The sequence below is a fragment of the Miniopterus natalensis genome, chromosome 16 (assembly GCF_054644295.1).
Source record: "Miniopterus natalensis isolate mMinNat1 chromosome 16, mMinNat1.hap1, whole genome shotgun sequence".
NCBI lineage: Eukaryota > Metazoa > Chordata > Mammalia > Chiroptera > Miniopteridae > Miniopterus > Miniopterus natalensis.
The window spans coordinates 34,089,853-34,115,791 of NC_142096.1; the positions used below are offsets into that span (position 1 = coordinate 34,089,853).

General features: G+C 39.6%; 1 protein-coding gene across 2 annotated transcripts in view; it reads left to right on the forward strand.

The window, feature by feature from the left end:
* Window positions 1-25,939, forward strand: part of NSMCE2 (NSE2 SUMO ligase component of SMC5/6 complex) — a 202,258-nt gene that overhangs the window by 97,132 nt on the left and 79,187 nt on the right. Inside the window, exon 5 of one of the 2 annotated variants that reach the window (XM_087825487.1) lies at window positions 7,717-10,350. The exons of the other annotated variant lie outside the window; for it this stretch is intronic. Coding sequence (XP_087681613.1) covers window positions 7,717-7,931 — 215 coding nt within the window. The 3' untranslated portion in view covers window positions 7,932-10,350. Of the gene's footprint in view, window positions 1-7,716; window positions 10,351-25,939 lie in introns of those variants that run through there. 2 annotated transcript variants of the gene reach the window in all.

Below are 25,939 nucleotides of genomic sequence, written 5' to 3' on the forward strand. Positions count from 1 at the left end.
TTCATCTTTAGCCTCAAAATAGAGTCCAGTGGTTTTTTCCCCCCCAGTTCTACTTTCTGTATGAGAATAATTGTGGATTAAAAAGGAGTCTGTTTTATATTATTTTTAGCTACATATCTTTCGTTGATTGTTTTAGTGTTTTATCATTGGCTTTTCAACTAAATATTTACAGATTTTTGGAAATGTTATCCTTGGTGGTCTAAATTAAAGAGTGAGTATGCTTAAAATAGATCTCTTGTGTAGTCTAAAACAGGAAGATCTTTTTGAAGACCTTGTGGATTGTAGTTCCTTGACCTATTCAGACTTGTTTAGAATATTCAAAGGTATCAAGCCTAAACCTGCCTTCCAGACAAAGAGATTCATCCAAAGAGCAGACTGTCTTTATAAATGGCTTATGCTTTTCAGTAACTTTCTCAAAAGTATAATTCTCATTTCCTTCTGGCCAATCCTTTGTTACTGAATTAATACCTAGAAAGCCTAGCCCAGAAAACTTTCCATTTACTGAGACCCTACAATTATATGATTAAAGGCACAAGTACTAGTTGGTGTTTGGGGGTTGATTTAGTTTGGTTTGATTTTAATTAAGATTGCTATTTTTTCAACCTTCAGCCACAAAATCTTTTATCATTGACATTCAGAGCATGGTTCCCTCTGGGAAAGTAAGGATGAGAAACAGCTGTACTTCCTCCAAACCTCGGGAATTCCAATTAACTTTCTTCCTTTTGTCTATTTTCTATTCAGTGTCTATATCAGTACCCTTTTTTTTTTTTTTTTTTAACCCTCACCTGAGGATATTTTTCCATTGCTTTCAGAGAGGAACATCGATGTGAGAGAGACACACACTGATTGGTTGCCTCCCGAATGCACCCTGACTAGGGCTGGGATCAAGCCTGTAACTGAGGTACGTGCCCTTAGCCAGAACTGAACCCAGGACCCTTTAGTCCGAAGGCCGACGCTCTAACCACTGTGGAGACTGGCCAGGGCATATCAGTATCCTTGATGAATATTTGTTGAATACCCAGTGAATAACAGTACTATTGTAAGCTGATCACATGCTGATGTGGGAAAGCGCTGATACATTTTTATTGCTTAATGGATAAAAGACACAGAATTTGCCAGACTAGATCAGGTTTATAAAATGAGTCTTTGGTGCAATTGGGCAAAATGGATTCTCAAAACAAGTACCTGAAAATGGAAACCTTTCTGTTGAGGGAAATGGCAAAGCAAAATCCAGTAGGTGGGTTTCCCTGATCTTTCCCCTGTCTTCCTTAGACAGCAGGGGGCAGCAATATGAGGTATCAGTACTTGTGGAGTCGTTGGCTTTTGCCAGCTCCTTCCCTCACTGAGTCTGTACATAGCGGGCACAGCTGCCCTGGACAGACAGCAGATTGTTGAGGCAAAGGATTCAGGCACTGAAGAAAGTCCTAATGTGGGTTGGCAGTCGATAAAAAGTACAGTATCTAATTTTACCTCTAACACATTATCCTGTTCTGCTTTTTAAGCCTTTACTCTAAAGGACAAATATTTAGGACTGTGAATCATAGAATAAACCTTATAGTCTCAGGATGTTTATAGTTGTTTTACAGGTAGTAGCAGGATGATCCAATAGACAGGAAGTGCTGTGCCGCATAATGCGGATTTAGTACATGCGAATGAATGAATGAATGAATGAATGAATGCTGACATCCCTTCAAGAAAACAACTTGTTTTCATAGCTTATCAGTGAGTTCACAGTCTATTGCTGTTTTGTGTTTGGACAGCATGCAACAGCACAGCTATTGCAAGAGCAGAGTGATTAGAGCATCATAAGACCTTTGTTCCAGTTCTGCCACTTTAATACTGAAAAGTACTCAGACACTAGCCTCTTTAACGCCTTTCTTATTCCCTGGAACAGAGTTTTTGTTTCCTTTTGTAAACTCTATATCATCAGAACTCTGACCATACCCATCACAGCACTTCTGTGTAATGGAGGTGGCATCCCACTAGTGAGTAATGAAGTCATTGTAAAAGGTGACCAGTATTTTATTAAACAGGAAAAGATCACTGAATGGTGTAGATTGGAAATGCCACAGTGTGCATCCTGCATAGGAAGATGATTGTTTTATAACTTTTGTTTTACTTAAACATACTTTCGTATATATTGGGTGGGAATCTAAAATATATTTCATGGCTAAATTTTTTTTAAAAAAACACTTCATTGTAGCATGAATCACTTCATCATGTAATTATCAGTTTATTAATCTGCTCCCTCTACTAGACTCACACCTCTTGAAAGAAGGAATTGCATTTGTCTCCTAATTCCTAATACCTAGTCAGAACTGACTGACTCATACTAGGTATTCAGTAAATGTATGTGGAATGAGTGAATGAATGAATGAAAGTCACTCTCTGTGGACTTCATATTTCTTTTCCATAAATCAGAATGTTACAGTATTTCACAGTGTTATTGTGAAGATCAGCTGAGCTACTAGATATGAAAGTGCTCTGTATAAACACTATGTTCTTAACAAGGCTTATTGTCTGGCATGATTTTTTTTGTTGTTGTTGGGCACATAAACCTCAGGAACTCTTGAAATCATAGCTCAGTGTTCTAAAAATGACGTGTTTATTGCAGTACTATTAATAGTACTGAGAGGCCCCTTTTTAGGTATTGAGTTAGGAGACAATCCTGAAAAATTAGGTATGTGCCTTTTTAAACTTTATTATGGAACATTTCAACGCACAAAGTAGGCACAGTAGAAGCTGACCTTCTGTGTACTTATCCCCCCTTCAGCGAACAGCAGGTCCCAGCCAGGTTTGTTTCACCTGCATCTTCTCCTGCCTCCCCCTTCCCTGTTACCGGGAAGGTCTGTTTCCTTCTCCTCTTCCTCTTCCTCTCCCTCCCTCTCCACCTTCCCCTCTTTGTTTTTACCTTTGTAAGTATGTATAAATATTCTTAACATTCTTTTAAAATAGAAGCGTAAGTAAAAAGCAATGTAGGTTGGTAGTTTAGACTCAAGCTCCGTTGCAGTGTTGCGTGACTGCGTTCGGAGTTGTGCTTTCACAGAAACTAGCAGGTAACCAAGACGCTGTACTTCCCAAGATTTCATACGATGGTGACCAACTGCATTGCAAAACAGTGGTCACTTTCCGGGCTGTCGCTAGTTCTGGAGTCTCAGTTACACAATTGCCACTCTTTGTCATCTTCTGCAGGGATGTGCCCTTACAGAAAAGTAAGAAGTCTAAAGCATGATAGGTCACTTTTAAGGTTTTTGAATTTTTATTTTCTATTATGTAATATCCCTCAAGCTTTTGACCTCTAGCTAGACAACAGGGTATCCAACTGAGACTTTTGTAATGCTGTAAAGTCTGCTTTAGGACTACAGGATTATAACATGTAACTCAGAAGTCAGAATCCACTTAGGAGAAAAGAAATTTTAAAACAGTGTAAATGAGAATCATTTGTGTGATTAATTCTTGTTGATCTCTCTTGGTTTTCACAATTTTATGTTTTGGGCCTTAATAGGATACAAACAGTTTTTAAAAAAATCTGTCAGGCATTTTATTTATGTAGAATTTTTCTTTCATAAAGTCAAATGTGGAGTTTGTTTTGATTTCTAACAAATTATTGCTAAGTTTTGCCCACTGCAACCATTAAATAGTAACATTGCATGTTCCACTTGTTTTAAGGTTTTTATGCATTCCTGAAAATAGTTTTCTATAATAAAATGAATATAAATACACTTTTGTTTTAAAATATTTTAAGCCATATTTGCACTAATACAAGGAGATTGCCCCATACCCAAATGGGGAGGGTTGTGAGTCAGGAGTAAGAGATGGAGGAGGTGAAACGCACATGGTCAGAGTGTCATGACTCCCGAAAACATGGATCACAGATGTAGTTCAATTTCTAGATGTCAGGACCATCCACAAGCACCCCTGCGGGAACCTAGAGATCTTCATCTTTCCCTCATTCATTCCCTACACCTAATAAATAGATCTTTATTGATCATTTATTTAGAAAAACCTCTTGGTTTTAGCTTTTCCATTCCCATGATCAGGTTATCACTTCTGATCTTTATCAACATACCTCTGGACTATAATTGCAGTTGAGAAGAAATGGACTAATGCGTTTTGACCATGGCATTTTCAGTAAAATTAATCCCTACAACAATCCTGAGAGGTAGGAAGTTATCTACATTTTTCAGATGGTCAAAACTGGTCAAGCTCTTTCAAGTATGTTATATTGCTAAGAAAATCTCCTTGCTCTGAGCCTTTCTTCCCCTGCAATGCATTTTATACGAGAATACCAACATAATCTCCCTAAAATGTAATTGTAATATAATAACTTACTTAATAAAGCCTATAATTATTGATCTGGCACTTTACAAATATCTGGGGGTTTTTTTCATGTTTGAGTGCATTCTGCACAAACTACTCCATGAATTTAATACTATCTCATATTACGACCTTGCACGGTAACCTGGAATGGCTTCTGTTTCCCATCAAACCAATCATAAGCTCTTAATATTGATGACATTCCACATTTTATGCTGTGGCTCTGTTTTGTCCATTTAATCATATCTCTCAACGTCAACTATTGTTAACTTCAGCCAGATGAATTCCTTATGGGCCTTTTCAGGTACCATCCTCACTTCCTCCCTGACATCAGTTCAAAACTAAGCACTCACCCACACCCTTTCCCCACACCTGTTCTCTTACTGAAACTCTTCCAGTCCTGCACTGCCCATTTCAAGTCCTACCTTTTCTAAGAGGCCTTCCCCAGTAATTTCTGTCTTCCTGTCTATATTTTCTTCTTGATTTCCTTTTTCAGGTATGTTTACCCTTGAATATAATGTAAAGTTTCCCTCTGACTGTAACAGTAGTATATGCTTCATGTAAAAATATTACATAGGATATTTGAAAGTGAAAAGATAACTCTGGCTTGCCAATCCTAGTCTGTAGAAGAACCCAATGTTATGTATCTTTAGAGTTTTATTTCTGTGCATAAACAGGAATGTTCGTGGGCACATATATACGGACATACCTATTTACAGACATGGAAGATAAATGTAGATACATGTTTTATACACAGATACCATCCTACCACTTCTTTTTCACTTGATAATATATCTTGGAAATTTTTTCATGTCAGTGATGAATATAAGGGATTTCATTTAAACATCTCTCTTTATTGCCTCAAGTGGTTTCATGTCAAATTATTTCATGCACATACATCTTATCTTCCTTCACAAAAAGAAAATGGAAACTCTTCAAGGGCAGGAGTCCTTAGGTATTCATTCTCTTTTCTATTCCTTTACTCTACTCTTCTGCACTTACTGCATATTTCACATATTTCATATTTGTGCTATGGGAAATCAAAGATGTTTGCCTCTCCTACCCCTAGGGAGTTAGGATCTAGTGGATAAGAATCTAATTTTATACACATAACTGTAAGAGAAGGAAGAAATTGAGAAGTAACATAGATTTCTGTTACTGGAAATATGGCCAATTAGATTATCTGAACAAAGTCCTCTTACTGAAAATAATTGAAACTATTGAATATGTATAAGAAGAAATCTTCAGAGCAACAAAGCACTGAAAAGATAAGGAATTAAAGGCCAAACTCTAGGAAAAGTGAGAGTTCAGAGAGGCTTAGAGATCCAAAGCTATTTTTGCCTTGAGGGTGTCTACCCATCAGGGAAAATTTGAACTTTGTCTCAGAGGTAGTGAAACTCTATAGAAAACTAGGGAGTTATTAACATAAAATTCAGAATTATGGTTTTGGAGGTGGTGGGTTTCTATCTCTGGGGTACTCAGAATTTTCTGTTTATTGACCTAGAGGTTGCTATCTAGGATAATCTATTTTCTAAACTGAGTATATTTATTTTGTGCATTTTTCTATATACATGTTATAATTTACAACAAAGAATTAAAACTAAAAGAACAAGTTATGAGACACTATATATAGTATCATCCCACATGTGTGTGTATGTTATATGCGTGCATGTGTATGTATGTATTGTGAATAGGATATGTAATATATAAATTTTACATGTTGATGTAATAAATATATAAATTCATGTTTATATATAAGTATGTGTGTGTTAGGGAATGCAGAACTGTGTGTGTGTGTTTCATATACAGAGGGAAAAGGTCTGGAAGAGTATTCACAAACTACTGAGGGCAACATTAAGAGGCAGGAGAGGGATGGGAAAGTAGCAAGGAAGGAATTTATTTTGTGCTTCATACTGAACACTGTTGTTCAGTTTTTTAAAGATGAGCATTTTGATTTAGTTATTTTTTTAAAATCTGATTTTCAGAAAGATATGGCTTCTGTCTTGGCCCTGAGGTATAAAAGCACTCTACCATGCTCTGTACCACTTGGCACTGTACCTTTCTAAAAAAACGTGCCTTGTTCCTTTGCTAGATTATAAACTCTTTAAGGGAACAAGACAGTGTCATGTGAATCTTTATATTTCTTGTACCTAGTAAATCCTGGTACACAGTAGAGGGTCTGTAAAAGCTAGAGAAAAAGGAATGAATTAATGTACCTTAAGAAGAACCTAGGCCTGTAGGCATCCAGTAGATATGTTTCCTTAGACGCTCTTGTTATATTTGGGGGGAATTATTTTGTACCCGGCACAGCAGTGGGCATAAAGTTGGCACAGTGAATACAAGTCGATTTGAATTTGACCAACACTTTGTGGAACCTGTAGGCAGATGTGGAGTCTACCATGCAGTACCCCTCTGGATCCCAGAAAACAGGAAAACAAAAATACTCTCAGAAATTAACACCTCACAGATTAAGTCCAAGAGAGGCAATGTGATCTTAGGAGACTTGAAGACTCCTTGGGCAGTAAGACTTGACTGTAACTAATTGAGGGTATTGACATCTTAAAAACCCACACACACAAAATCTCCATAAGAGCATTTGCTCTGCCTCCAAAGCAGAGAAAAAGAAAAGCTATTGTAATTGTAATGATGCCTTACTAAGCACTGTCTGACCAATAGCACCTGCCAGGCTGAGACTGCCTGGCAGGTGGGTAACCCCCTAGCAGAGAGCCCTCTGCACTGGAAGCCTGCGCAACTGACTCCACTACTCAGCCGGCTTGTGCACCCCGTTCCCCTCTGGCAATTTGCCTTCCCATGGAGCTAATTCACTCGGGCTGATACAGATGTTCAGTGTGCCCAATTCTTCTGTTATTCACTGTAAATAATAAAGTCGCTTTCTTTCTTTCTTTAATACATCAGTGTCTTGTGAGTTTTGTTAGCATGAGTCTGCACTCCTGGGTCCAGTCAATGAGGTCGGGTGTCACTCTGCAAGGCTCATCAAGGTGAATGCTACCTTGTGGGCATCTGTTGGAGTGGACTGCCGCATTTTCCAGGTGATGCCCATCTGTGTCATCATGCTCCATGTGTCCTTTCGATTCCACACTTCACGAGAATTCCTCTCAGAAGTAGTGTTAAGAACATTTTAATAATGTGCACGTTTCGGTAGAGAGCACCAAATAACATTATATCAGTGACATTAGAGCCTCTTCCTCTGGTGAGTATTATGTTTGGATTTGCAAATTTCACACCTGTGTGGATAAATGGAAAGTAAACTATAGATACCTCATTACAAGGACCTCCAAAAACTCATTTCCTGTGTGGCTTCATTCTGCCTCTCATCTCATTGTCAGCACTGACCCTGGCCTCATGCTCAGTCACTTCCTAACCTGGCCTCTCTTGCAGCAGGGAGACCTAAAGAAGATGGAGGCATCGACAGGATTAAGATCAAGGATGCAAGTAGCGCAGGCCATGAACGAGGTTATAGATTTTTTTCTTCCATTCTCATCTTCCTTTCCTCAAAACAGCTCCACTTGCATTGGAAAGGGTTTCAGGTCCTACACGCTGCTATGGAAAAAATAAAGCCCATGCTCTCAGTGACGTGTTCACCTCATCTGTGACTGTAACAGGACTTACACAAGAAATCATAAACAACAATTTGTTGCCAAAAAGTGTATTAGAATAGATAACAGGGCAAAAGCCAATACAACTCTTAAGTGAATCCTGGAATTTTTAAAAAATTAACTGTTGCATCGAGTAAGTAGGCTATTCGGTGGGACTTGTAATCAGCAGTTTTTCCCCTTTCTCTTCTGTTCCTCCCCTTTCACTGCGACTTCCAGGCAGAATAACCGATACTCAGTTTCACCGTAAACTTATCAGGAATTTACACAGAGCAATCCTCAGTCGTCACTATGGTTTAAAAGAATATATCTTTTATTGATAGGTTAGGGCCTCTCCAAAATTTCAGTTAGGATAGGTAAATATAAAATCTTCAAAAGACTTATATTTTTTACAGACTTGGTTCCTAAAAACTATTGTTTGAACAGTCACACTTTTGTTCATGTATACAACTAGAGTTCTGCAACAAAATAAGACACTCGGATTATCAGTATGTATAATGAATTGGTGAGGTTTCTATCCCTGTACATCACTACAGACACTCTTCTATATTGATGTTCAGTGACATGGGGCCGAATTGCTATGCAGGTGGTTATGGACCATTCTTGATTATTTAGATGCTAGTTAACCAGTCAATGAATTCTTTAGGCCTTTTAACCAAATTCACCATCCTTTGACTTTCATTTTCCTTGGATGAAGGGTGATGTTAAGGAGGACAGGGTCCAGTTTTCATCCCTGTGTGAGCAAGGCTCGTTTCACAGCCAGAGACGCCTTGGATGTAAGATCAGTAGCTACACTGTTGCCTCTGCAGGGGTGGAAGGTAGGCCGGGTAGCGTCAAAACGCTCGAAATCAAGGCTTTTCCACTTCGGAAGCACTAGTCCTTGCTTAGTGGATTAGTAACAGCCTCTTATGATACAAAAGTTAGCATGTCCTAAAGCAAACCAGGTAGTGTAGTATGTTATGTGCTGATATGAGGAATTACCAAAAGGGAATGCTCATATTCACTTCATTCATTAAATGTTTGATTGGTGGGGAAAGGATAAGCATGGTCATTTTATAAAACATACCCACAGCTCCCAAACTACCTGTGTTTTCAGAACTTCATGCATCTTCTCATATTACATGATACACTGTCAAGATTCCTGCAAATAGGGAGGCCCATAAACTGTACTCTGAATACAGACAGAGGAGAGGGAGCCAGAGAAAGACGGTCACCTGAGAAGCAGCGAGTGCTTGACGGCTCCTCTCCCTGCCCCTCCTTCCTCACAGGCCCGGGCCATGGCCTTCCTTTTGCTTTTTCTCCTTCTGTTGAAGGTCAGAGTCTAGACAGGGGTTCACTGGACAGAACTAAAAAGACAACTAGATTGGTAGAACAGGACTATCCTGAGCTTGGGCGCATGGTGGCAAGTTGAAGTTTACAACTTCCAGAATTGTGCAGAGATCTTCAGACACTGGCGTCCTTCGTGATGAAGCCAGCCTTTCATGTCCTGGCTGCATGAGGGCCCCATGTAAAACGACAGTTCCTTTTCTGTCTCAGTTCTGGCTTCCTAAATTCTTTTTCTGGCATCATCTGTTTTTCTTCAGTCTTCCTACAGCCCTCTAATTCCTCTGATTCTTGTCCCTTTTCAATAAAAAGTTTACCATAAGGGTTGATGTCATTAAATCAATCCCTGTGTGTGTCTCTGTGTTGTATGTATGTATCTACCTTTTGTTTTTCTTAGTGTGTAATATGCTTTAGAATATTCCTTTCTAACCAAATAAGCTCCAACAGTAATATTTCTTAAACTTTTAGTATTGTCACTCTTTAGACAGTCTTAAAATTACCCTCAAAAATGTATATACACATAAAACACTGGTTTCGATTTCATGGTGTTCATGCACTCTTAGTACCTATTTATGGATCCCAACTGGGTTCAGAATTCCTGTCCCGTGATGGAATTCCAAAGTTATGTACTTTCACAGTCACTGGTGATATTTGAAAATGTATTTATTCACCAGATACTCATTGAATTCCTACTGTGTGCCAGGAACTGCAGGGCACTGAGATACAGTGGAAAGGACACTGGCCCACCCATCAAAATTTACAGTGTAGTTGAGGAGACAGACCAGTTTACAGACAGTTACAGTACAGAATAGATGTGATGGTAGGAGAAGTACAGGAAACTTTGGAGAGCACATGAGATGAGTGTTTAATTCCGCTTTGGGGCATCAAGGAATTGTCCCTAGAGTGACACCTGACTTGTACTCCCAAGTAGAGGGAATGCTGTGTACAAAGTTAAGAGAATTTTAGACTGTGTGTTATGCTGAGAAATTTGGATTTGATTTTAAAGGGCCTTAAGTTGAGAGACAAAAAGACTGATCTGTGACTGAAAAAGATAACTGAATGTAGCTTGGAGAATGTCTTGGGGGAAGCAGGACTGGAGTCCGGGAGACTTTGGTAGTAAGCCTGGGGACAGAGTGATTTTACCTAAAGTAACCAACAGTGCATGAAAAGAAGAGGGCGAGTTGAAAGGATGTGTATTGGATTGACTGAATTCATGTCCTCAACAAGTATTTGCTGTGCTGCTACATGTCAGACACTGTGAGATATAGTGGTAACCTGGGAGACACTATCTTTGTCCTCAAGTCTAATGATGAGGACTTCCAGGCTTTTGGAGGGACAGCTCAGTGGACTATGGTGCTGGCCACTGGAGGTGAAATAGACATGTCGAAGACCAAAGGCCCGGGCAGAGAAGTGTTTCTTCAAGCTATAAGTACCCCTCCTGAGATTTCAAGATATCCTTGTAGCTGAATCTAATGAGAGATGTCACTGATGGGGGAGCGTTCCTATGCAAACAGTATTCAGGGAGGGGCTGGAGCTAGGAAGTGCGTGCGACTGCCCCGGGAGAGCATGTAGCATGAGGAGAGGAGGGCTGAGCACTGGACATCACGAAACCATGGAGACAGAAGAGGGACCTGACGGGAAAGGCAGAAACGTGTAGAGAAAGTAAAGCAGGTTCCAAGGGGGAGCCAGTGGAACAGACGGGAGGGGTACAGTGTGCAGCTGCAGTCGGCCTCAGGGTGTATTGGAGGGCCCTCTGGTTCAAGATGATAACCTGGGCTTATGTTATATCAAACTTCACACGCTCACCACCACCTTAGCTAAAGGGAGCTGTGAATCTTCACGTCAAAAAACAATGAAGACATTTTATGCCACGTGAATTATATCTCAATAATGCTGTTGTTAAAGAGAATGATGATGATGAAAAATTCACTCTTAAACTTATTCTAACAAATTGTCATTTCCAAGTGAATAAGCTGTAAGCACCCAGGTGGGTTGGGGTGGGGTGGGGTGGGGGAGCAGTGTACACAAGAGGGTACATTTGTATCCAGTCACTTAGCACTCTGTGGGAAAAGCAAGGGCTCGTCCCATGGACCTGAGAGAAGGAAGGGTCGCACTCAGACTTCACGGCCAGATGAGGCATCTTTTCTTGAAAGGGCAACAGAAACGTCATCTTTGACACTGAATGACAAAATACCCCGCTCTATGCCTGCCCTAAAGGTAAAAATAGGCACAAAGAAGTCCTAGACCAAACAAGTAATTAGTAAGAGTCAAGAACATGGTAAGGGGAAGAGCTGGTTGTTAGTATTAGCAGTAAGCCATATGCTGATGATAAATGGCTTCTCAAAAGAATAGTGTGACAGACATGGTAATGGGGATCTGTGATCATTAAGTATCTCACCAGTTTGGCAGAAGGAAGATGGAAGAGTCCAAAATTCTGGTTTATTAGCAGCGTCAAGAAAGAAAGGCAGGATACAGAAAGGGCAAAGTTAAGCAATGCTAGTGTAGGAATAGGATGAATAACTCCCCAGTCAATTGGCTAAGAGTGGGGGGGGGGGGCATTTTGAATGTATAATAAGCGGAATACTGTATAGCTTAAAATTAAAACAACATATTTAATGCCATACAGTGACTACCCTGTTCTGTTAAAAGACAAGGATTCAAATGGATTTTTTTAATCAACCATAATATGATCCAGAGGCACACCTTTTAAAAAAAGAATATATGACTGTAGATGCAAAGGGAATTCTTTAAAAATATATATTTCAAGCCTAATATTTTAACTCTGTGACAATAAAGTCAATCTGTAAAATCAGTGACCGAAACTCAATTTTAAAAAATAACCAAAATTGACTCAAAATGACTAACACTGTGAATGACATTGACAAAAATAGAATTGAAAGATTTTTTTCTTCCCCCAAAGTGCAAATTCTAGACATACTCATTGTTAATTCTTGTCAAATCTTAAACAGATATTTCCTGTGCTATCTAATCTATTTTAATCATGAAAAAATATGGAAAACCTCCCAGTTTATTTTATGAAGCTAGGATGACTATGGCAAAATTCTGTTTTTTTCTTTTTCTTAAAAGTTGTGAACACTTTCACTTAAAACTACATATGTGAAATTTTAAGTCAAATACTAGTAATGAAACCTGATAGCATATTGAAAGAATCTTAAGTATGATCAGTTCATATTTGTTTCAATAATGTAGCATTTGTTTATCATTGGAAAACCAATATATGGTAATCACACTGAGAGATAAAAAAAGGGAAGCCATTTATTCCTATGAGCCAAGCATCACTCTGGTGATCCAGTGGTGAACCAAAGCAACCAAGCCCCTTTGTGATACTTCAGTTCCAATGGGAGAACATTAGGAAATAGACGGCTAGTGTGATACGCACATACAAGATTTTGTTGTGTGATAGATTTCCAAGTCATTGGGGACCGTTGGTTTATTCAAGAAGTACTTTTTGAACCATTGGTTAATGTTTTAATGACCCTTAAATCCAAAACTTACACATTAAAATACATCCCAGATGAATTAAAGATTTTATTTTTTAAAATTGAAACTGAATATGAGAAGCGGTAATCGGGGAATACTTATTACCTCATGTTCTGTTAGACCTTTTCAGTCATGTCAGAAGGAGAAGTTCGTGGAAAGATTTGAGCTAAAGAGTAATGTCACTCTGTTTCTGAGATAATACGGGCGAAAGCAAGTGCTTCAAACTTGCACACAATCCACAAAGCATAACATGTTTGGAAGATGTATTAGAAGTTACAAAGAACTGAAACTTCAAGGGAGAAAACCCAACATCATTAATACATAAAATTTTGCAGCCAAAGTCCAGCTGTGCTGTTAAGACTCATGGACATTTTTCCAGTTGTTCCTGCAACCTAGATATTGTTTTGATGCTCACCTGACTCATGTAGTACTTAACACAGTCATCTGAAGTGGGTACATATAGTATTTTACTGGTAAAGATACAGAGAACAGAACAGTCTCAGTAGTTTGCCTGAGGGCACCCAGCTAATAATTGGCAGAGCCAAGATCAAACCCAGTCTGATACCCAAGTCCCCTCTCCTAAGCATTATGCTGTACCGAACATGGCCCCGAATTTTCTGACTAGTACCAAAGTTCTCAAGAAGCAGGCTCCTGATGATGAATTCAGAGAGGGGAAATTTTTTACTTAATTTGTCTGAAGAATAAATTTGGATGATAGCTTCTCAACTCACAGCTGGAAAATCCACTTGTTGTTGGTGAGGACTCCTTTTCACACCTACATTCGATCATTGCCAGAAGATCTTCCTTGGGAGTGTCTGGAACTCAGGTTTCGTTCAGTTGCCAAAATAACTACTTCCCGAAAATCACTTTGAGCAAAATAGTTCCCTGTTTACTCCAAAACAAATGAGTGGGCTTTGAGTGCCACTCATGTCATCAGCCTACATTTACAAAGCCGGGTTTTCTCCACTTGTGGCGGAGGGCAAAGCAGTTAGATCAGTACGGCCCCACTAAGTTCTTTCCCCTCCGTGCGGGCTAGAAGGCAAAAGAGCCATCGAGCCAGAATACTCAGAGCTGATGTTGATCAGAGTTTTGAAGCAAAAAAATTTCCCCAAATCTGCCATTGTTTTAATATTTTAAGTTCATAATATTTATTTTTTATTTCAAGCATTAAAGGCAGGCTTGAGATTTTTAAAGTTTATTTCAAGGTGGCATGGACTTTTAAAAACATTGAGCAACACTGTTTTCTATATTTGCTTATTGGTCTGGAAAGATAAAGATGCTCACAATGTGTGTTTTTAAAAAACAAAAACAAAAAAAAACCACATCCTTCATCCTCTTGGATTTTTCTAGCCCTCTAATTTTTTTTAAATCTGGAAAGGACTGAGATGCTGTTACAGTCTGATGATACTATTGAATTTCTATCTATTTATCGTTCTGTTTTAAAAAATGAGTTTGATGCATCTCTACTAACATAGCTATTGCAATATTTACAACCTAAAAGCCTGTTATTTCCATATTGTAAGCAAACATTTATTAGTGAAAAATAATCTACTTTTATTTGTTTTACTTTTATTCTCATGAATTCAGGTTTGTCTGAAGTTATAGCTATGATTTCTTCTGATTCTCATTTATTTTGTCATGTCTTTTCCAACCATTTCTTAGTTTTTATATTTTGAATAATTCTGAATCCTGATCTTTAAATAGTGAGGTTTATGTTGACGGTTGATAACAATGTTACAAGATTAATATTAGCCTACATGTAGTAAATATTTATGTGTACGTATATTATAATAAAACAGCATGCACAGTGTGATCCATTTTTTATAAAATAGATTTAAATCTATGATGCACCATAGAGAAAACTATCTGAAAGGATACATACACAGCTGTTAGTAGTGGTTGCTTACCTTTCATGGTGGGACTTCCATTGACTTAAATTTTTTTTTTATGTGTATACTCAAAGTTTTTTATAGTAAAAATGTATTAGTCCCATAGTGAAACAGTTTAAATAATTATAAAGGGACTAAGATAGTCAGATATAGGACAAAGTCAACAAATGTCAGTAGCAATCTTATTTATATACCAGCCATCCCCATGGACGGTGGGGGGGAGATAAGCAAACAGTTCCATTCTAAATAATAACATGACACAAAATGCCTGGAAGGGAACTTAAGAAATGTGTAGATCTTTTCCAAAAGCAAACACATTTTTCTGAGGTACTTGAAACAGTGAAATATTATGTCACTACCTCAATAGGCAGACTGATTTTTTTTACATGGGAGAGTTGAATATGTTTAAATACTAATACAAAAAAGAGGAAAGTTAACATTTTCACGCAATGGAAGGAATGATATTTCTTCAAGTAGAATCAGTAGCATTTGGTGCCTGAGTAGATAATGGAGCTTGTATAAGAGCCAGGAGATAGTAATATTTCCAAATTTCCAACTTAAGGTCCGGGCAGAAGAGGATCTCCTTAACTAATAATAGCAATATTTAGCAACTATTGCTTGAGGGCCTATTCTGAATTACACAGTGTGAAAATTACTTTCATAAGTTAGCTGATTTGATCTTTCTACCATCTGAAAATTATCTTTATTAATCCCACTTTTTAGATAAAGAAACAGGCCTTTTTTTATAGCAAGAGAGAGAGGAAGGGAGAGAGAAATACCGATTTGTTGTTCCACTTATTTATGCATTCATTGGTTGATTCTTGTATGTGCCCTGACCTGGGATCGAACCCCCAACCTTGGTGTGTCAAGACGATTCTCTAATCAACTGAGCTACCCAGCCAGGGCAAGAAACTGAGGCTTTTTAAGCAATGTTAAATGAGTTGCCCAGTTCTGGCAGACAGTGTCAGAGCTGAGATTTGAACTTGCACCCGTAATCTAAAGACTTTTTCCCTACAGTAGACTGCACTACACTGCCACCACAAGACACCACCCCAAAGGGGAAGCAGGCTTGGGGTTAGGGCAGTGAGTCTGCCTTTTTAACAGAATTTAAGAGACTGATACAATATCAATTTAGAGGTAAACTGTATGGTCAGGAGTCTGGGGAAAGAGCTAAAAACATCCTTGGGGATGCCATCAGGAAATGCTTGTAGCCTTGGAAATAGATGAGATTGTTGGGAGTGGGAGGGTAAGAAATCAGCAAAAAGAGGAGGAACTAATTCCGAGAACACCAACCTTTAGGCAGCAAGTAAAGAGAAACTAATGTGTGGGGCCTGGAAGAGGGTGGTAAATAGAAGAAAGAGGAGCGGTACACAGGCACTGTAAAATAAGCCTGCACTATGTTTCATCAGTTTAAGACAGACATTTTCTCATTTTAGTATCTCTAAAATTGGCATGTGTCTTTTTATCAATGAAGTCTTTTAATGGGCAGCTTCTTTTTTGCTTAGTAATTGTAACTGAAGGAGTATTTTTAATCTGGTAGTTAATGGCTTGAAAAAAATCTGTTGTTTGTATTTACCCATTTCTAAGTTATGTTCTAATGAAAGCATACGTTTTGCTTTATCGTCTGTTTAGCTGTGCATAGATTAGACTGAGTGGACAGCCGCATGTCGAGTGGGCAGTTCAGAAGTTCAGAGCTCAAGTTCTGGAGCAAAGCAGGGCCACTCAAAGCATTGCTGCCCACCAGCTGTGCTCCTTGGGCGAATCTCTTTACCCCCTTAAACCTAGCTTTTCTTACCTATAAAATGAGGATTAAACGAAATAATAGTACATAGAAAGTACTTAACATTGTGCCTGGAAAATGGTAAACTTGCAGCTGTTGTTATTGTTTTCTGTATTGCCTTCTCAGATTAGAAAGAAATAACTGTCCTTCTCCCAATCCAGGGTATCGCCATGTCTAAGTAAAGCTAAGTGACATCTAAATTTGGGGAATATGTAGGGAGCTTGTTTACGCTCTGTGAGCTCCATGTTACCTTGTCTTGAAAAATGTTAACTTGTGTTATCTGATGGAGAATTTGAATTAGCAGGTGTACACAGATTCTGAATTTTTTTGTGCCCAGCCCAAAGCCTTGCTTATAGTAGATACATAGTGAAGTACTGCTTAATAACCATTAACCCCTAGGGGCAGGCCTTTTTTTGGCTCTACACAAAAGAGATGCAGTCTTTGTGGATGAGTGTTTGGGGAATTCCTGCAATATGTCTCAGATAGATCAAATTGGGGTTTTCGTTGTGTTTTTTGTTTTTTTACTTTCCACTTTTATCTCTGATATCAGTTCCAGGGGATTTTGTAGTTTCTCAAATGCTGTGCTCGGTAAGAAGTAGTAATGGCATAAACATTGGGTAGGGAGTGCCGATTGTGTCATAAATACACCTCTTAGTTTTTCTTATAAAACCAGTATCTCTTATGGAATTGCCAGATTAGTATTGAGCCTTCCCTCCAGAAAGTTTATGAGGAAGTCATATAGGCTGTCTGATTTACAAGGTAATTACATATAGGAAATTACATTTTCTAAATGTTACGCCACACAGAAAAAATTCTCAGAAAAACAATCCATTCCTTTGAGGAAAACTGATTTTATTTTCTTGGTAGAAGGCTACCGTGTAGTCAGTTGATTGTCAGTACCCAATGATTGTTTTGTAGTCATAATCATAATTTCTCCTACAAGATTCTGTAGTGTTTTGGAAGCTCCTCAGAAGCCCTAGAAGAGATTAAGTATTTTCAGATCTAAAGTGTGTGTTTCTAAAGCTATAATTAGGTATCTCTGCAAATTAGCAAACTTATTATTTCTTTTATTTAGTCAAAATTCACCTTTTAGAGTTAGGCATTTATTTGATCCTAATTGATGTCAAATTCTTTCATTTCGTTTTCTTTTACTTTAATAATTACCTTTAATAATTCAAATACCTCTGTTGTTCAGAATTGTGTCTCAGTCATGTTTAAAGATGTCTGATAACTAAGGTCTACGCATTCTTTCCTCTTCTATTAAATGACTAGATGCTGCCAGTGCATAGTCTTTAGTCATCATTGTGCCTCAAAACATTTTACCAGGACATGTAGTGCATCATCAGATTGTTGAATTACCATGGTAGCTGTAAATGGGACTCCATTTGCAAAAGTAAATAGTGTCCCCCTTTAAAAGAAAGAAAATTAGCAGTACTCATCACTCACATTCTGAAGTTTAGTTAGCTCTGACTTGCTAAAAGAAACTGAGCAGATAAATAGCATATTCTTCCCACGTGTAGCAAATTCTGAGTCATTGTAATTTTTTATATAACTGACCCATATAGATTCTTTGCTATATCCTTTTATCTATATATCTCAGGGTTTTTGTTTGTTTGTTTTACGGGTTTTGTTTTGTTTTTTGTAAAATAAAGGATTTTAATACGATTATCTCATAAATCCCTCCCATTTCTAAAATGCTATAAGACATTAAGTCTGATTGTCTTTGAGCCTTAATCCTCTTGCCAGTTGATGTGGCGGAGTTGTCTGGAACCTCCTTGGAGCAAGTGACTGATAGACACTGTGAAGGCTGTGTAGGCAGTTTGGTGCAGAAGTGGATTCATTTATTCAGCAGACACATGCCATGTTCATGAGTCCAAAAAGAGCTCATAGTTCAGTAGAGAAGTGTGATGGTTTTATAACATGGCCCCCCAAATTCTTTGACACTCCTCCCATCGAAGGTGGGGCTCCTCCTCCTCCCCTTGAATGTGGGTTCTGTGCCTTCCTGACAATAGACTGGCAGAAGTCTATTCAGTTTCTGGGCCCAGACCTTCAGAAACTAGCAGTTTCCACTTCCTGTCTCTTGGGGACACTCACTCTTAGAACCCAGCTACCATGCTGTGAAGAAGCCTAAACTGGCCGGGGAAAGACCTCAGTGGAGAGGAACCATCAGCCAGCACCCACTTGTCAGCTCCCTGGCTGAGCCATGTTGGAAGCAGCTTCTCCAGCTCTGGGAGGGCCTCCCAGCCGACACTGTGCTGTGTGGAGCAGAGACATGCCATTCTCACCGAGCCCTGCCCAAATTGCAGATTCATGAGCAAATAAGTGACTGTTGTGCTAAGCCACTACATTTTGTTGCCAAAACAAGAAGGTAGACACATAAACAAGCCATTTTGAAGCAATGTCAAAGTACGATGACAGTGATATGTAGAGGGCATCACAGCCACACAGGAGAGACACCTAATCCTTCAGTGTCAAGGAAGACTTCCTCAATGAGATGACAAGGGGACTGAGTCTTGAGTGAGTAAGGGTTAGCCAGGTGTGGGGAGGGAGAAGAGGGTGTTCTGGGCAGGAGGAACAACAGTGATCAGAAGTAAAGGCAGGCTAGAGAATGTTACTCCAGCTTACAGACTAGAGAGTGTGAATCTCGGTACTTGTCATGCTAGCTGTTGGGAAGTGGCTGATGCTACACTACAGTTTGGGAGCTGAAACTAGGTTGGGTTATATAACCCAACCTCCCTTTTATAGATGAAGCAACTGAGGCAGCAGCCTGGTGAAGCGCCTGAGTGGTCCAGGAACCTACTCTGAGGTGGAGATTAGGGAGCAGAAGTTTGTGAGGCATGCTCTTGGGATCAGCACCTGTGGGAGGGAAGGAAAGAGGGCAGGACTGGGCAGAGGGAGAAGTGCAGCTGTGAAGATACAGTCCCAACAGAAGCTTCAGCCAGGCCCTTATACGTCATTGACCAGCCATTGGATGCTGGTCATCCCAGGGAGTGCCAAGATCTTAGGCTCTGTTTAGCTAAAGCAGTATCCAAAGAGGGCTGAGAGCGGAGGGCTTTCTGCCTTCAACACCCCCAGCCATTTCATTCCTGAGGACCATCTGGAAGATACCTTATAGTGTCCACCATGGACTTTGGAGTTATTTAGACATGGGTTTAAATCCTGGCTCTGCCACTTCCTGGCCGCTCAGTAAGTTATGTCAGGGAGAGTCTGGATAAGGCTTCTTTAACCCTCAGAATTCTCTACTATAAATAGGAAAAGTAATGTGGAAGCTAAGCCTTTAGTTTTCTTATTTGTGAAAACTAAAGGCTTCACAAATAAGGAGGAGTAATGGTGCCATCCTTTTGGGAAGATTGTTAGGGGATCCAGTGAGATCATAAAGTTCCCAAAGTACCTACTTTTAAAAAATTAGTTATTATTATATGTCAAGTGCCTAATTCAGTGCCACATACATAATATTTGCCACAAAAGTTCCTCAATAAATATTTCATTAAAAAATGTTCAGTGACTTTCGAGAGGCCAAAGTCAGTGTCAAAGCCAGAGCTGGAACGCATCGTGCTTACACTACTCTTGGGTTTGGGTTTCAGATCAAGGAATATGGGAGATGTGTCTACGGTGAGTCAGTGTGGTGGAAGGGAGTGGGTTCCTGAACGTGACTTCCCTCAGGAGAGTCTGATCCCTTAGGCTAAGTCACTGGTGTCAGCCCAATGTGAAAATGTTTTTCAGAAGAGACTCAAGAAGATAAAATTAAAGACGGAGTCATCTGAGTAGCAGGACTCCACCAAAACAGCACTGTGGCAAAAGGACGGGTACAAGTTACTTTGATTCATTGGGGATGTATACATGTGTGTATACGTACATGTGTATATCCCCAATGTTGTATGTAAAATAAATAACAAATATATTAATTATTGTATTGTTTTCCATGCTAACAGCTGTAAACCTACTTTGCCCACCACTGTATTTACATATATATACACACATCTTCACCAGATCAGATTGTTTCCCCAGCAGACCTAGGTTCTAGTCCTGCTGGCCCCTCACTTAGTGCATGTTGAACCAGGGCTAACTCACGCTCTCTCTGGCCTTGAGTTTCCTCCCCAGAATGCCGATTTGGACCTAGGTGCATTCCTTCATGTCCTATCAGAGCTTGAGTCTTTCGTTCCCAGTGTACCCTACAGCACAGAGTTAAGACAGAACCTGTCTTATGTCCTACAGATAAATGCTCTTATTCACATCGACCAAGGAGTGCGATGTGTTGAATGAAGCCTGCGTAGGAAAGCGTTCGGAGCTCTTGCTAAAAAACCCGGACATTTACCTTTCAGTGAAGCAGAGAAAAATCACTGTTTTGTGAGTCAACCAGCGTACTCCTCAGTCATCACCGAGTCATGTCCTTACCTGCTGTTTTTGTGGAATCATCCAAATTTGTTGTTTGACATTTATTGACAATCACGGTTGTGCTGGACACGGTGCGGGTAATCTTATGCGAGCCGCACCCCAGCTTCACTAACCGGGGGAGACGATGGAAGGGGCAAGGTCACGAGGCTGGAAAGCGACACTTCTTGTTTTCTATCAGAAAACACCAAGGTGCTCAAATTTAGTCTCCACCCAGTGTCTTAAAGCCTTTATTGTTTATAGAAGCATCGTTGTTGTTTTCTGGTGTGTTTTTTTTATTTGGCTTTTTTGCTGTTCTTATGTAATTGGGTTTATGACTTGAGTAGCTTTTGAAATTTCAGCAACTTAAACTCATCAGAGATTCATCTCACTTAAAGCATTTTAATATAACTCTTCTATTAATGTCTTGAATTCTGGGAATTTAATCAGTATACTTACACTTTTAAATTTCTTCTTGCCTGAACCATTATACATTTTCACAGAACAAATATTTAATCCTTATAATTTTGTAACCAAGGGATTTAAAGATTAACTTTGAAAACAGGTCAGGGAAAGACATCTACTTTGATTTACAGCTAATCGGGCAAGGGAGTAAGAAAAGCAATGTAGAAGCTTTTGAAAAGCATTTGTGAAGTTGGTTTTATGTAATTTTCTGACAGCTGCTATCTTTAAAACTGAAGTATGAGTCAAGGCTTCCTTCAGTTTTGCCGCTCCTTCCCTCCATTCATTATTATTCACCCATTCATTGTTCATCCATCCATTCACCAAATATTGCTCCGGACACTGGGGTAACAGAGATGAGTAAGACAGCCAGAGCTTACTGTGTGCCAGTCCTGTGCCAGGAACTTAGAAGCTTGGGAACTCGATGCCCACAGCTCCGCAGTCTGCCGTCACAGGCTGGGCATTGCAGAGGGTGCAGTATTTTTCCTGCACTCACAAGTAAGCTGTGCGGCTTTAGGTGAGACCTGTTCTGTGTCCATTTCCTCATCCCTGAAATGGTGTTGCTCACCCTGTTTACTAATAGCATTGATGAAAGAATCAAATGAAATAGTGGTTTTGAAAGAGCTTTGAAAAGCAGCAGGCATTACACAAAGACAAGTAGTAATCTTGTGACTGGTGAGTGATTTTGACCATTTCGTTGCCTCTGTGGAAACGGTTGAGAAGGAGAGCATCTGTGTTGTTCCCTTGAGCTGGATCTGTACGTTTAGGATGGCCAGTCAGCCTTTCCATTTCTTCCACATGTCCACGGGCAGAGACTTCATAATGAGGTAGCCGGGGCAATGATATCTACAGCTGGCAATACTTATTTAGAAATATTATTCAATCCATATGCTGCATTAAATCAACAAGTATTAAGTGCCCAGACTAAGTGAGCAGCGAGTGGGATAAGGGCTGAGATGACATCTGTCTTCAAGAAGCCCAGACTTTGATTTGAAAATTCGGAGTGACCAAATAAAAGTCCATTATCTTAATTGAAGTTCACAAAGAGTCTGGACAGAGGTGTCCATTTGTCTCTGTAATGTTTCTAGGAGCCCTCTCTCTTTGACATTGGAATACCCATTTATTCCTACTGGATCATAGAACAGATCAGCTTATGAAGAAACTAAAAAATTACTTTTAGCTTCTGCTAGTTTTAGGTCTACCATGCTGGTGCTCTAGAGTGAAATAAGAGGTCTGATCTTTCCTAGAGCAAACCCAGTCCTGGACCAATTCAAGAATCCCTCTAAAATATCAGCTCCAGCCTAAAGAGATTTTTGTGTTTTACTCACTGCTCTCTCCTCAGTGCCTAAGATCCAACACTCGTTGAAAGCGTTTTGAATTAATGAAAGTCTCAGCGAACCGTATAGGGTCTTCTGATACTTTCATACTCCCAGACAGATGGCTTCTTGAAAACGACAGTTCTACTTTATTGGTCTCCGGATTCCAAGTGTCTGGTACATAATTGGTGTTCTGGATGTTTGTCAAATGAACACATGGACAAGCACATCCAAGACTATGATGGGTGGCCCAAGATCAGGACCTCCTGATCTCTCCCCAGAGTAAGCTCTAAAAGCAAGAGAATGACTTACTCCAGGAAGTCTGAGTCATAGCCCAAAGTGGCCTACTACAAATGTGAAATTTCACTGAAGCTTCTTTTCTAATCTTAGCATTTCTGTTTATTTTATATTTTCTCCTCCATCCATGTTCCTTTCAAAAAATACAGGGTAGGTAACATTGATACTCCAAGAAGAAACCTCCTGTATATTCTCTGCTGAGTCCCATTAGAGTTTGTTGCACCCAATGGCACTTGTCCATGCAGCATGGCCCAGGACAGGGCAGGCTGTTCTCGAAGCCACTTCAGAGTCACACAAGAGACCAAAAGGCCCAGAAAGGATTGGCACAGGGTAGGAGAGAGAAGTTGAACAACTAGCCTGACTTACTTTCTGGAGTTTTTATCATGTCATCTTTCAGCCTTATTGCCTCTTCCAATTCTTCCTAAAATAATAATACTAAAAATGTTCTTATCTCTTTTAATACCTCGACATGCGCGTCTGTCTCATTGGATCTTCACAACAATTCTGGGAAGGGGATGTTTCTTTGTTTTCAATGTTACTATTGACACAAATGAGAAATCGCAGACAAGGAGCAGGGCTGGGACTGGGCTGAAACAAGTGAGGCACTTGCCTCGGGCGCAGCATTTAAGAGAATGCCAAAAAAACTCGGGAATCAAGGTAAATACTACTTTATGCAATACTTTTAAAAATTGAAATTTATGCAGAATCTGACAGAATCAGGATTAAGGAAGGTGAGGCGATTGAGCTGAGTTGTTCCAGGCAGGGTCATGATTTTTTTTTTTTTTTTTGGCATTAATTTTTATTTTTAGAACATTGCATTAAAATATTCATTATCTTGATCAGTGAGTTTCTTTGTACCCTCTTAAATTTTGCCCCTGAGGCCAGTGCCTCACTCGCCTCATCCTAATTCCAGCCCCGCCTTAGAGGTTAAGTGCTCCGTCGTAAGGCTTGTTACCTATCAGAGCTTGCATTTGAACCAAGGCTTTCTGACTTCATATCATATTCTCTCTCTGGCATACCACACAGCCACTTCAAATGCCCAAGCTTCTTTGTCTCTGATCATCCATTGATCTTTGTTGTTATTTGAATTTCCTTAAGCCCCATTATTTGAGACTATCTTTCATACTCCCTGATGACCTTCCCATGTATTTCTTTTTGTAAATGTGTATTATGCACCCTCTACTGTTTTAAATTATTTGATTTCTAAGCATTTCTGGATGAATCTTGTCTCAAAGGCACACCACAAAATTACTGCCTTGCTTCAAACTAAATTCTCTAACTCAAATTAAGACCAAATGAATATAGCTAACTGCATGAGCTGGGGCAGAGGAGGTCTATTTTTTAAGCACCGTCACATTGTAGAATGCAATAGTGATTAGAATAGCAACGAGGGAGTCAGCAGCATTTCTTTTTTTAAAATCTAACAATATGTAGCTTGTTTTTTTAATTAACTGCATGTCTTACAAAGTCAAAATTCCTACAGATGCTCTTCAGTGACATTTCTTGAATAATAAAAATAGTCTGCGGAAACCAGGAAAGATACCACCATCCATGTTCCTCTTCTATGGGAGGACTACATGGAGGTGAGGATTTTGTTTTTATAAAGTGCTTTTCAATTGGTCCCGCTGTGTGGTTGGGAAGAACAGAAAACTGTCCCATGATCACTTTCCTTACACTTGGCCTTCTTGAGTAATTTACAGGCATCCTTGAGAATTTCAGGGTGAACAACAACAAAAAGAAAGTACTGGGAACTTGAGATTACAAATAGAAGGTAAAATAAAGGAAAGCAGTAGTAGACTTTCGTTTTTCTTTGCAGTTAAGTCTTAGTCGAGGTAAATGGAGTTGAGGACAAGGAGCTAGGCCTTGGAATTATACTCCAGTGTTATTAAGGAAGCCGAGGAGAGATGGTAGGAGTTACTGTGTCCCTGGGAGGGCAGAAACTCTGATCTATAACAAAGGCATTGAACTTTTGGTTTAAGCACATAGAGAGGAAAAGGGCCCCTTTCCTAAGCCTGTGCTCTTGTATTGCTTTACTTCAGTGAGTATAATTATGTATAGGGGCTTTCATTCATATGGTATTTTTATGGCAGTTTATGAGAAGTGAAACTTGAAGGTCAGGACTAAGCTGCCGAGGGAGTTGACTGCTAGGTTAAGAAATGAGTACTTTATTATCTTATAGGTGATACCGGACTGGAGAAGACTTTTGAGTGGGGGAGGGCCTAACCAAACTAATATTTTTTAAAGTTTTTTTATGCAAAAAAAAAAAGTGTATACTCAAAACAAGTTTATATATTAAAAAAGCTTAATCTGGTGACATTATGAAGGAAAGAAGAAGCTGGTCATAGGAGAGGACTAATTTGTGTGTTAAAACAGTATTTTGAACAGTGTTTTGGTTGGTTAAATTAGAAATGCAAGGAAAGGGTGGCCGTGAGTTATGTGGGAGAGGAAATGGGCCTTCGTCCCTGGGACTCCTATTGGTTGTTAGGAAAAAGAGGTTTAAAAAAGGACCCCAAGGTTTCATCATGAGTGCCCTAGGCAGTGATCGATTCAATACAAAAAAGCTAAAAGAACTGTTTGAGGAGTACGGAAAAGTGGTCTGCTGAAGTTCACGCATTTTCTTGGAGGCCCTGGTGTGATGAGCCTTTGAAATGTCCCCTTAGGCTGCTGAGGATGCAGATCTGGGACCGGGAGAAAGATCGATGCTAAAATGAATGATTTAGAAGTTGCATATCCAGGGGGAATGTTGAAGGTTTAGGAGGAGCAACACAGAAGACTGAGATGGACCCGCGTCCGTTGGCTAGAAAGGGGGGGAACGTCGGAGGAGGCATGGTCCGAGATGGAGGGGTGCAGGTCCCATAGAAGTGTAGGAGCCAGGGGAGGAAGTAATTTCAGGAAGAGCGGTGCGGCCAACAGCGCCAGAGCCTGCTCATCAGAACTGATGAGCAATCACAGGAGTTGTCTTGAGCTTAGAAAACAAAAATTGAGATCCAAGAGGCGGAAGAGTGTCAAAAAGTAGGAAACTAAAGTACGAGGTGATTCTATTGGATGCCCATTCTGTGAGCTTTAAAT